A 12,548-nucleotide genomic window follows, 5' to 3' on the forward strand; every position below is an offset into this window, starting at 1 on the left:
CTTTTGGGGGACGGAGGCTTGATAAAGAGGAGGGGGGACACTGAGGCACACTTCAGCTCACCAATACAAATATCTTTCTTCTGTATCGCCCTCAGAGCATTATCCCACCATTTGTTAATAAACAACATACTCTTGAATTCTCTACATTGACCAAGATTTTGTAATTGTGTTATGTGAATCTTATTTTTATTCCAGCTAACTATTCAGACCAAGAGTTTGAGATACTAGCATTGTTCTCCTTATCTCTTAGTAACTGTGAGCAATACCCACTGCAGCCAACATGATACAAGGACACCATTATTTTCCTTGCAAAGAATAATCTGTACAACCACAGTCCAGTTGGATACATTTAGAAGAATTTCTTAGTATTAAGTGATAGCTTTAAATTTACTACACTATCAATTCAAACTGTGCTATCAAGTCCCAGGTGTTGAGCCTAGATTCTTTTACATAGCTAAGAAACAGGGCAGAATTTCCTGAAGCATCCAATGTATATATACAAATTTATGATTCACTAGGGGCATAAACAAACATAAAACTAGCCAAGTTTCTCAAGGGATTTTACTCCAGTCTCAGTTTTGACAGAATAATTTATACTGTATTGACAAACAGCTGCCTCCAGTTGACAGCAAGTAAATCCATACTCTCATCTTTGAACACTTCATTACTTTTAGTTTTTAGAGTGACAGAGAGGTGGTATAAGAAATGGGAGCTAAAACAAGTAGAAATGTAGCCATGTGCATGCCACATTGTACAGTACACAAGTGCAAATTGTTCTGTGGAAAAAGTACTCTGTTACTTAAGTTATTAGGTGCAAGAAAAAAGGAGAAGCTTGCAGCAACAGGCGTAAGAGGAAGAGTGGTCAATTTAATTTAATTTAATTTATTAGATTTGTATTCCGCCCTCCCCATGCTAGCAGGCTCAGGGCGGATCACAATTTGCATGCAAAGTTAAAATTACATCAGATACCATTTAAAACCATAAATTAAAAACATCACAGCGGCACGGTAAAATATACTATACATAGGCCCAGGGCGTAACCCTTTAGTCAGCACCAGAGCATTTGGAAGTATTCAACAGATGGGGATGTCACCAGTGGGGAGGGCACAGTCCATACTCAACCAGATAGGGGGGCTCTGCCTAGCATCAACCATACGCCTGGCGGAACAGCTCCATCTTACAGGACTGGTGGAAAGATAAGTCCTGCTAGGCCCTGGTCTCATTAGACAGAGTGTTCCACCAGGCTGGGGCCAGGACCGAAAAAGCTCTGGCCCTGGTCAATGCCAGGTGGGCCTCCCTAGGGCCAGGGACCTTCAACAGATGTTTACCATTGGAGCGAAGAGTCCTCTGGGGTTCATATGGGGAGAGGCAGTCCTGCAGATACGCCGGTCCCAGTCCGCACAAGGCTTTATAGGTTAATACCAAAACCTTGAACCTGATTCGGTACTCCACTTGTAACCAGTGCAGCTGGTGCAATACCGGTATTATGTGCGCATACCTTGATGACCCGCGCCACTGCATTCTGCACCAGCTGTAATTGCCGGATCAGGTTCAAGGGAAGCCCAGCGTAGGGCGTGTTACAGTAGTCTAACCTAGAGGTGACCATTGCCTGGACCACTGTAGTCAAGTCGCAGGGCGAAAGATAAAGGGCAAGCTGCCTGGTCTGTCGAAGGTAGAAAAAGGAAGACCTGGCAACTGCAGCGACCTGGGCCTCCATGGTCAGGGAGGCATCCAAGATCACCCCCAGGCTCCTAACTCTCGGGGCCAGTGTAAGCACTGCCCCATCGAGTATAGGAAGCTGAGGTCCCGAATCTATGTTTCTGAGACTCAAGTACAGGATCTCTGTCTTCACAGGGTTTAACTTCAGCCGACTTTGCCTCAACTATCCAGCCACGGCTTCAAAAGCACACTCCAGGACATCCGGGGCCAATCCAGGCTGGCCATCCATCAACAGATATAGCTGGGTGTCATCCGCATATTGGTGACATCCAAGCCCGAAACTTCGCACCAACTGGGCGAGGGGACATATATAGATGTTGAACAATAATGGGGAGAGTATCGCCCCTTGTGGCACACCACATATTAGTGGCCTATGGGACGATAACTTCTCCCCCAGCACCACCGTCACCAGCCGTGAAGAAAGGAGACTAGCCACTGAGCTGAGCTGGATCAAACCAACAGTCCGTTTAGTCCAGAATCTTGTTACATAATGACCAACCAGATGCCTCTGGAAAGGACTATTAAGTGGGGCACATATGCCAAAGCCTTCCCATGTTGGGAAGACTGGAAGAAGACTTTGAGGGCACATCAACTAATGAAAACCTCCAATTAATGCAACACCCATATACAATTATAATATGAAGAAATATTATTTTTCTGTGTTGACTAAGGATTACGCTTTGTCTATGCTGAAAATTTAAAATAAAGCCAGTGTATGACAGTGGCCCTGTGATACATGAAGTCGTTTCTTCCAACTGTGTATACATGTGGGAAACAGCCACACAAGTCTCTTTTCACAACAAATCAGATGCAAACAGTTATGTGGGCACTAGACTGAAAGCACCTGCTAGGACTGAATTTAGGTTTCCTGAAACAGGGTCCCCTATTAATTGCTTGGTTGAACTGCATCTCTTAATACGTGGTTCCTCAATAAGGTGCCCTCAGGCACTATGGTGCCTACCAATACCTGCCCTGGTGCCTGCCAAGCTTTTCAGAAAGTGGGCGGGGACACTGCAAAGACAGGCTTGTTACTGGCTGCCCTTCATTCCAATTAAAGGGATTTCTATAGCTGCAAATGCAGCCGCACTCACAGGAGGATCAGGAGGCAAGGCTTTCCTTATTTGGTATGTGGTTCCACTCCCCCTTTTCTTCCCGGGTTCAGTAAAGTTGCCATGCAATTCTTTTACAAAGCAAATAGGGGGCTATTGTGTTTGGTTCCGCCTCCTGCAGCAGCCATTTTGGATTTGGTCCGCCTCCCATAACACCATTTTGGTGGTGGTGCTCACCATCTCCTATCAAAATTCCAAAAATGCCTACAGGCTCAGAAAGGTTGGGGACCTGTGTCTTATTAAATGCCCAAGATCAACATGCTTGGAGGAAGGCATCCCATCAGGAATCATTTAAAAGACCGTTTAAAAAAAAACAACACACACACACACACAGAGAGGATTTACAATCAACTGACCTAGACGATTTGAAAGAGACAGTTTTTGTTTCAGTATTTTTATTTTTTAAAAAGGTACTCCCTAATAAAAGTAGCAGAACAAGATGTTAAATTCAGCCATATTCAGCCTGGGGAATTACATTGAGAATTAAAAACAGTTACAACGACCAGCCATTAAAAACACACACACACGTCCTGCTCGAGAGGCAACAGGAACGGAACAGTTAAAGTCTTAAACCATGCCCGAGCACACCAATCCCAGCAAAATCCCCACAGGCGGTGCGCCAGCCATTGGTGGCCCAGCTGAAAACTGAATGCCGCTTCCACGCTGGTAAACGACCTGCGGCTGTTTAAAATCATCCTATCTGTGGCCTTGCTTTGAACTGGATTCTATTCTCACGGGCAATGCTTTGGGCTAGAAAGCTACTTTAGCCATGTTGAAATTGGTTGCTCAAATAAGTATCAATCTTGACTTCATGACAGAAAATACTGGACTTTGTCTACATCTCTTCCCTTTCTTCCCTCCAGTACCACTTACAAGAATGCAGTAACAAATTATGGGTTTTTTTTGGTTAAATAACAGCTGTAGCCGCCCAGATCTTTCATCGCAGAGCCTGCAAATTCAAGTTCCTGTTCAACAGCATTCCACCACAAAATGCAGGAAAGAGGAATTCTTTGCTTTCCGTCCCATCTCAGAAGAGCAGATAAAGCCTCTTCAAGCGAAGATTGCAGAAGGTGGCTCCCGTCTCGCAACGGATTCCTCCACACCAGACCTCATGCGTCGACGTAAAACACGAAGACTACAAAACTGCACCACACACGTTTTCCAGACAAATTCCAAAAGGCCGATCTGAGCCAGATTGTACATGTTTTAAAAAAAATACCTTTTGTAGTTTGAGAACAAAGAGAAGTAGAGTATCTTGGTGCAAGAGTTCATGCTGGTTCCAGAAGATCACTTGGAAAACCGTCCAGAGGTATTCAACGTTCTCCCTTATCAGTTATCCCAGAGAACTGCACTATCTTCCGCAGGACAGTCTGTATTAGTTATCCCTTCTCTTCCGTACACACAGTTCACTAACATATCAAGATACCACAGGTGTCATATCCCACAACTGTCAAGAGAAAAATATAGGTAAGAAAAAATGATTTATTAAATTTTTATGTAGTAACTGTTCCCCACCATATGACCTGTTGCTGACAATGGTCCCTTCCCCTCATCAATGAGGGGAAAAAGGGACTTTCCAGCAGGGAAAAAACCAAGACGGACTTTCAAATGGGTTGAATATAATATACCTGTGAATCCTCTCTCAAACTCTTACCTTAATAATCCTGTCTGTCCCAGAGGTCAGCAACCACACTCGGGTTACATCGAAGTGTACATAGGTGACGTTGTGTTTGCTGTCATGGAAAGTAGCCGTGGGAGCACGCCTGAAGGTGAAGCAAGCGTTAGGATTTCTGGATTTCTTACATCTAAAGGGCTTTAAAGGGTGCAACTTGGGTTGGTCTTAGTGATTCTGGGGCCCCGGGTGAAAATCCAGGACGGGGCCCCAGAAACACTGCTAGCCCCGCTTCCCCATCCTGGGCAAAGCAAGGGATGGCCCTCTCCCCATGCCAGGCAGATGGAAGCAGTTGCTGAGAGCTGTTGACAGACGCCAACTGGCTGAGCCCTGGGAGGAAGCAGCTGCTGCTGAGCCGGCTGCCTGAGCTGCAGAAGGAGCAGGCAAGAGTGGCAGTCGCCACGAGTGGGAAGGCCAAGCCCTGAACCAGGCTGCGGCCAAGTGGTAGCAGCGGGGAGTCTGCTCTTTCATGACATGGGGTGTAGCCACAGGCAATTCCCTCCCCCACCCCCACCCAGCATGGGGCCCAGGGCAGCTGCCTGCGTTGTCCATTGGCTAAGACTACTCCTGGACACACACTGCAACAATTAAACAAAGAACCTGCCAGGAGGGTTTTCAGATTTTAGTATCTTGTAATTTTTGGGTTTTCCTCAGAGACTGGAATCTTTTGGGGGAGGGTGGGGTAGAAACAAGCAGTAAACAAAGCAGGTGGGCAGAGATAAAGACCGAGAGCGCAGGACAATGACTTACTCTTCATCTGTTATTGATTCGTAACAACTGTCACAGACTCTCACTTCAAATTCAAAGCCCATGAGGGGTATAGAAGAACGCTTCGAACTGCATTTGCCACAGACTGCTTTCCCGCACTTTCGGCAATGATGCTGAAGTTAAAAGCACAGATGGATCAGTTGGAGCCAATAGCTGAGTATCTGTTTATATTTTACAGCCGGCCCTACTTAAGGAATCAAGAGTGCAACATTAACATTTCTACAGTATTTCCTCCTCAAAACTCAGCCGATGTAGATCAATGAAGAACTAGAAACCTATTCAAGAAAAAGGAGGGAAAGCAACGGAAGAGGGAAGTGTTTCTGACTGGAGAAAACAGTTGATCCAGCAAAATGAAAGCTTATGTCAGTCTTCTAAAAACTGAAATCAGCGGCATGGCTTCAATTCAACTAAACAGCTTTTCTATTTGGAGAAGAAGAGGGGATATTTTGGCTAATTTCCCCCTCCTATTGCAGACTCCCAATATGCCTCTCCATACTCTTCCTGTGTTTCAACCGACCTGAAGGAGCATGAATTTGGGGGGCAAAGGAAGCTTCAGTAAGGGGGGGAAGGCAGATGTTGTCTTTTTCTAGCACACTCTTTAGGATATAAGCCATAATAATTAAAATTTTGGTCCTTCATACACATTCTTTTATATGATAGGCTAACTGCCACTTAATAGGCAAGCTTATTATGGACGTAGTATGTTTAACGGCAAGTTATTTTACTGCCTCGGCTGTTTGTCTATCTGAGACGGTTTCCATATTTTTCATATAGGGCAATTGATAAAGAACTTGTTCAAGGTTAGCCGACTAATGTGAAATTACTGCACTATGTTCAAAAGGACTCATTATTTTAAGGGAGGGAAAAATCACTGCCTGGCTAAGGCAAGCCTCCTTTTTGTCTATCCATCCATAAAACAGTTCCATGACAACCAACCTAGAACTGTCAAAATAAGCTCCTCATGAAACAAGATGATGTTCAAAAATTAGTTCACGGAAATCAGAAGGCGTGTTAAGACACTACGTCAAGTGGAATCAATCATCTAAGAGCAGAATGTCACAAACCTGTCTGAGGCCTATTTTCTTGCTATCCCACATTTGTTTGAAGTTCCAGAAGAACGGCTGGTCGCACTTTTGACAGGAGTCACTGTCTAACCATTCAGGTGTCTAAATGTAAAAATGGACAAAAAGCAAATCCTTGAGCAGAAATCTGACTCCAGGGAGACATGCAGGACAAAAACAGCCAGTTCAATTCTGCTTTCGCGAATGATGAGCTTCATCTCATTATTACTGTCCAATCGACACCGGCTCCCAATTTGCTTCCGGGCTCAATTCAAGGTGCTGGTAAACCTGATACGGCTTGGGACTAGAATACCTTAAGTCCACCTTCTCCCGTATGAACCTACATGTCCACTCTGGCCATCACTGGAGGTCCAACTTCAGGGGTTCCTGTCATCTGAGGCTAGCTGGGTGGCGATCCGAGACAGGGCCTTTTGGGTTGTGGCACCGGAATTTTGAAACTTCCCTCCCCAAGGAGATTTGCCTGTCTCCTTGATTGTCTTCCACTAGTGGGTGAAGACTTTTTTAAAATTGGCTCTCCTTTTTAATTGGCTATATGTTTTTATTGTATTATATATTTTATCCCTGACCTGGAGAGCCCAGGAGAGCCTGAACTCATCAGATCTCAGAAGCTAAGCAGGGTTGACCTTGATTAGTAATTGGATGGGAGACCTCCAACGAAGACCAAGATTGCAGAGGCAGGCAATGGCAAACCACCTCTGTTACAGTCTCTTGCCATGAAAACTCCACCAGGCGTTGCCAAAAGTCATTTCATATATACAACTTATGTGTTATTTTAATGTTTTAAAGATTTTAACATTTGTTGTTTGCTGCCTTGTGGACCCTATTCTGGGTGGAAAGGTAGCATATAAATGGGGGGTCGTCACATCAGGACGTTTTCTTGGCAGACTGTTTGTTACAGGATGGTTTGCCATTGCCTTCCCCAGTCATCTACACTTTAACCCCAGGAAACTGGGTACTCATTTTACTGACCTCAGAAGGATGGAAGGCTGAGTCAACCTTGAGCTGGCTACCTGAACCCAGCTTCCGCTACGATCGATCTCAAGTCGTGTGAGCAGAGCTTGGGCTGCAGTACCGCAGCTGACCACTCTGCGCCACGGGGCTCAAAAATCTGTATTCTATCTATATTACTGCACTTTCAGCAACACATGAAGTTGCCTTATACTGAATCATACCTTTGATGCATCAGACAGTATTGTCTATTCAGATTGGCAGCAGCTCACCAGTGTCTAAACTGGAGGATTTTCACATCACCTGCCACCTGAGACTTTTAATTAGAGATACTGGGGATTGAACCTAGAACCCTCTGCATGCCAAGCAGATGCACTACCACTGAGCAACACCCCATCCCTCTATTAGAGCTCACTTATTTATAGGCAAGGCAAACACAGGGTCCCCCGAGCCTTGCTTTTACCTCTTTAGGCTACCCTCTACTTTGCAGAGGAGAATCTGAGGACAAGAAAGGGAAGAGAATAACAGTTCCCCTACCTGTCAATTTTCCCTCTCTATTCTCTCCGTTCAGCACTCTCTGGGATTGGAAATAGACATGAGGTAGGGAGGGGCTGGAGAAGAAAATTGGCAGAAGGGGAAGGCACTTCCTTCACACCTGGCGATACTTAGCTCTCCAATCTCTATTCTGTTATAATAGTAAGTACGTGTTTGGGAACATTCATTTGTTCACAAAAGAGGTAGCCTTATCCCGTGCTTTAGCAGACTTGTTAGGAATGAATGAATGAATGACTTGTTTGTGGATAGAGCTGTCCTTAAATTAAACTGCATAGCGGCTGTTTATTAACTGATCATTATTTAAACTCATTTATATATTGCCAAAGCACAATCAATTTCCCTTCTAGAGATTCTGAAAGGATCTCTTCAGAGGAAGAGAGAGAACTTTGCAAGTTAACAAAAGCTACATTCTCTTAAGAGAAAAAAATGTCCATGACAATGGCAAACTATTTTAAAAGACTATGTTTTTCTGGTTTGTATCCAAAGTCAACATAAACACTATAGAGCTATCTGCACCATAGCAGATTTGTCACAATGGAGCCTCTATTTGAGCCTCACTAGTCAGGGAGGAAATTTTAGTCTGATTAAAGTTTAATAGGCAGCAGCTTTGTTATGGGTCCTTAATTGGAGAGAGGCGAGCTAGAAAGGTCCTAAATAAATAATGGGTAAATTAGGAGTAACAGGAATGCATGGCTATAACAACATCAAGGGCATGCTCAGAGACAGACACTGGAGACATTTGCAGCTGCTGTCTGCACATTTTTAAGAACAATCATGAGAACTAGAAACTTACCAAAAAACCCACTACAAAATTAAAATTTCTGAGAATCTCTTTGACAAGTGTAAGACTCCAAGCACATTTAATGAAAGGACTTCAGCAAAACTATATATACCATTCCAAGGCTATGTGTAATGAACATGTATATATAATCAATATAGTTATATCATCATAGCTTCTCCTTCTGCTATTCTAGCCTGGTTGCAACAATGAGCATTAAAGACTAACATTTTTATTCTAGCATAGCTTTTGCGAATTTGTCCACAATAACCACATGCCTAAACTCAGCTATAATCCATAGAAGTTTCTGCTAGAATGAAAAAAAAAGTTTTCAAAGTGTTATGAAACTTCTGTTTGTTTTTCCCTCAAAAGACTAACATCCATCTTCCTCAATAATAAGCACAGTGTGTACCTAGAATGGAAGCTAGAAATGTGTAAGAAAGAGATCAAAGGCAAACAGAACAATACGGTGCACAAGATATCCAATGCAAGGCTTTGTATCTCTCACAACAATGGTCGCAATCTCAATGGTTAGGAATTAGCCGTCAAGTGCTCCACCCCACCCCCAATTTTCCATCCAAAGAACAACTGTGACCTGCCCAAGTGAATAATTCAAGTAGGCAGAGGTAGATGTGGTAGATGTGAAAAGAAAATAATTTTCCAGTGGATGTTTGCTACGAATTGTTCCAGGTTAACAAATTGATCGAGAGCACTTGTATTTAATTTGTGGAAACACTGTTATGTCGTATACAGCCACAAACAGTTCAGTCACCTGCCTGACCACTCACTTCCAAGCAGTAACATTTTCTATGTATTGTCGAAGGCTTTCACGGCCGGAGAACGATGGTTGTTGGGGGTTTTCCGGGCTGTATTGCCGTGGTCTTGGCATTGTAGTTCCTGACGTTTCGCCAGCAGCTGTGGCTGGCATCTTCAGAGGTGTAGCACCAAAAGACAGAGATCTCTCAGTGTCACAGTGTGGAAAAGATGTAGGTCATTTGTATCTACTCAGGAGGGGTGGGGTTGAGCTGAGTCATTCTATAATACTGGACAACACTTCCAACTACTTTGTCAGACTGCACAGGGAAGCCATTGAAATTCACAAGCATAAGCAAAACTTCAACAGGAAAGAAGAAACCTTAAGAATGAACAGAGCATGGGCTCCAGTTCTGAAAAACACCAGGCCAACAAAAACACTCCACACCCGACAATAGCCCTGCAGAGAAGATTAGCACATCAAGCACCAATCCATATGCAAAAGAACCTCCTCAGGATACAGTGAAGCCTCCCGCCATTAGCATTCCACACCCTGGGAAACTCTTACAGAATGACTCAGCTCAACCCCACCCCTCCTGAGTAGATACAAATGACCTACATCTTTTCCACACTGTGACACTGAGAGATCTCTGTCTTTTGGTGCTACACCTCTGAAGATGCCAGCCACAGCTGCTGGCGAAACGTCAGGAACTACAATGCCAAGACCACGGCAATACAGCCCGGAAAACCCCCAACAACCATCAGTAACATTTTCTGTTTGCACAGCAGGGTGGCATTGTCAATGTAAGGCTTAATTTCCCAGGAGGCATAGAAGACTGCAGTTTCCTTGGATCTTTCCTTAGAGCATCTTAGGCGTACAACATTGTTAGAGTCATGCTTTGGTCCCCCTCTGCCATCAACCCCAAAGCCAGAGTTGATTTACAGTAAACTGAACAAGGGACCCTCTACTAATCTGTTCCAGGCTACATCCTAACCACTGAGCAGTTCTAAGCATATGTCAACATGCCTTTCTCTTCCTAGGAAATGCTTGCTTTATTATAGACATTATATCAGCATTTCCCAGGGAGAAAGAGAGATACACTGCAAGCTACCTGCCATGTAAATTCCCTTCTCAAAATCTCTTGCAATGCAGTGCTAGAGGTTTATAAAATTATGCCTGGTATAGAGAAAGCAAAAAGGGGAAAAAATCTCCCTCTCCCCCTTGTAACACCTGGATTTCATGAAGCTGATTAGGACGGGGGTGGGGGGTGGGGGGTGGGGTTTCATCCACATGTATAGTTAGTTCATGGGATTTGCTGTTATAATGTGCGATGGAGGTTCAAAGGGGATTAAAGGGGATTTAGAGAAATGGCTGCTAGCTGCAATAGACAAACAGAACCTCAGTGCTGGGAGGCAGCCCATCACAACTTTCAGATTCTGGTTGTGGGATTCACAGAGATGTCTGGCTGGAAATAGGATGCAATCTTCGGTAAGTCTAATCTGGCAGGGCTTTTAGAAGTGGACCTGTGGAGTTTCTTCCCTTGTTAACGCTGAACAGGCACTATATTTTTGGCACAGCTTAGGAAAAACCAGTCACCTGATCACTTCCTTGCTCATGATGATTTATCTGGATGTCATAAGCAGCCACTGCAATCCCATTAGAAAAGGAGACATACAATTAGCCAAGTCTGCAGAGAAGGATGGCTGAAGTGATGCTTGGAAGGTAAAATTCTCCGCCAAAACAGATCTTCAGGACATTTAAAAAAAAACTCTGGGGGAAAGTCTAAGTGAAAAGTTCAGGATTTTGCCTGGAATTTCTCCTCAGTGTCGTATTGTAAGGAGTTCTGTTGTTATCTAATAGTCTACCTCTCCAACCAGTACTGAAACTGCAGAGGATAAGCAGAGGAGCCCCCAAGACGTAAACATAACATACAAACCCAAGATGTGACCGAGTTCTAAAACAGCCCTTTGAGAAGCCTGGTCTTTAATGAAACCTTTAAAGATTTAAAACCAAGTAAGTTGCCATTTCCCTGACCAGATAAAGGAGAAGAACGGAAGACGCACCTCCTGCCTCTCAACATCCATATTCCAGACAACGATCCCTCCGTCTGCTCCACAAGAGATGAGCTGGCGTGAGTGATGGGCATAGGAGAGTGACTGAATTTTATCACTGCAGAAGACAAACCAAATAAATAAAGCTGAGTAACATCAATAACTAGGAACAGCAATTTGAACTTTTCGATTCTCTTCCCTTTCAGAAAAGGTATCCATACAGCATCTCTTGAAAGGAGCTGAATTCTGCAGTGGAGAAAGCCATGATCTATAGGTTTACCAAAAGCACAAAGTTATACACACCGCTGTAATCTGCCAACAGTACCACTAAGCACTAACACAGCTGAATGTCCCATATGGTGAAAAGTCAGTGCTGAGAACATTTGAGAATCCAGACTTCTACTACAACATTTCCCAACCTGTGGGTCCAGACCCCAAAGTGGGTTGCAAAGCCTGTGAAAATGGGTCCCAGTATTTTGCAGTTGTATTGATTTGGGCATGCTCTGTTTTTTCAAATGGGTCATTACACTAAATAAATTTGGACTTGTGGGTCACAGTATCAAAACGTTTGGGAATGTTGCTGAGCTACCCAACTGCTCTACACGGATTAAAACCAATGTTAGAGAATCTGCAAAGAGTAAGAACGGGGCAGAAAATCGTCTCAAAATTCAATTCTATTTTATTAAAAATAAATTCCCTCAGTGAGATTCTTGGCCTTCAGAACAAAAAATGTATTTCATATTTTATCCCATGTCACCACATAAACTTCATTAAGATTATTATACTTTGCTTTCAAAACTATCTCAAGAGGTAACTTATGTTTGATTAATATTGACTAAATGTTTCATAATGAATGGAAATCTGGATTCTGGTCTCTCTAGTCCAAATCCATTCCAATCCACTATTGCTCAATGGGAGGCATTTTGCTTTTACCCAAACAAAACCAAAAAAGATTTAGGGAGAGCCATGACAACTTGTCAGCCCTGAGGGACAGGGTGAGCCAATGTTTCAGAAAATGAAACTGGACTCTTCTCCTTAAACCCTACATGCTAGACTCCAGTTTCTCACAGAGTATCTTGATTTAGGGATTGTTTCATAAATTCATTTTGAAA

The 12,548-nt window shown here is 43.6% G+C and overlaps 1 protein-coding gene across 2 annotated transcripts in view; it reads right to left on the reverse strand.

Annotated features, from left to right (window-relative positions):
• Window positions 1-3,193: 3,193 nt before the first annotated feature.
• WDFY2 (WD repeat and FYVE domain containing 2) overlaps window positions 3,194-12,548 on the reverse strand; it is a 73,129-nt gene continuing 63,774 nt past the window's right edge. The window contains exons 8-12 of one of the 2 annotated variants that reach the window (XM_054995843.1): window positions 11,449-11,554; window positions 6,333-6,434; window positions 5,251-5,381; window positions 4,483-4,591; window positions 3,194-4,275 (exon numbers count right to left, since the gene is read on the reverse strand). In XM_054995843.1, coding sequence (XP_054851818.1) covers window positions 4,246-4,275; window positions 4,483-4,591; window positions 5,251-5,381; window positions 6,333-6,434; window positions 11,449-11,554 — 478 coding nt within the window. In that variant the 3' untranslated portion in view covers window positions 3,194-4,245. The remainder of the gene's footprint in view (window positions 4,276-4,482; window positions 4,592-5,250; window positions 5,382-6,332; window positions 6,435-11,448; window positions 11,555-12,548) is intronic. The other variant, XM_054995851.1, reaches the window with a different exon arrangement.

This window comes from Eublepharis macularius, chromosome 1, assembly GCF_028583425.1.
Source record: "Eublepharis macularius isolate TG4126 chromosome 1, MPM_Emac_v1.0, whole genome shotgun sequence".
NCBI lineage: Eukaryota > Metazoa > Chordata > Lepidosauria > Squamata > Eublepharidae > Eublepharis > Eublepharis macularius.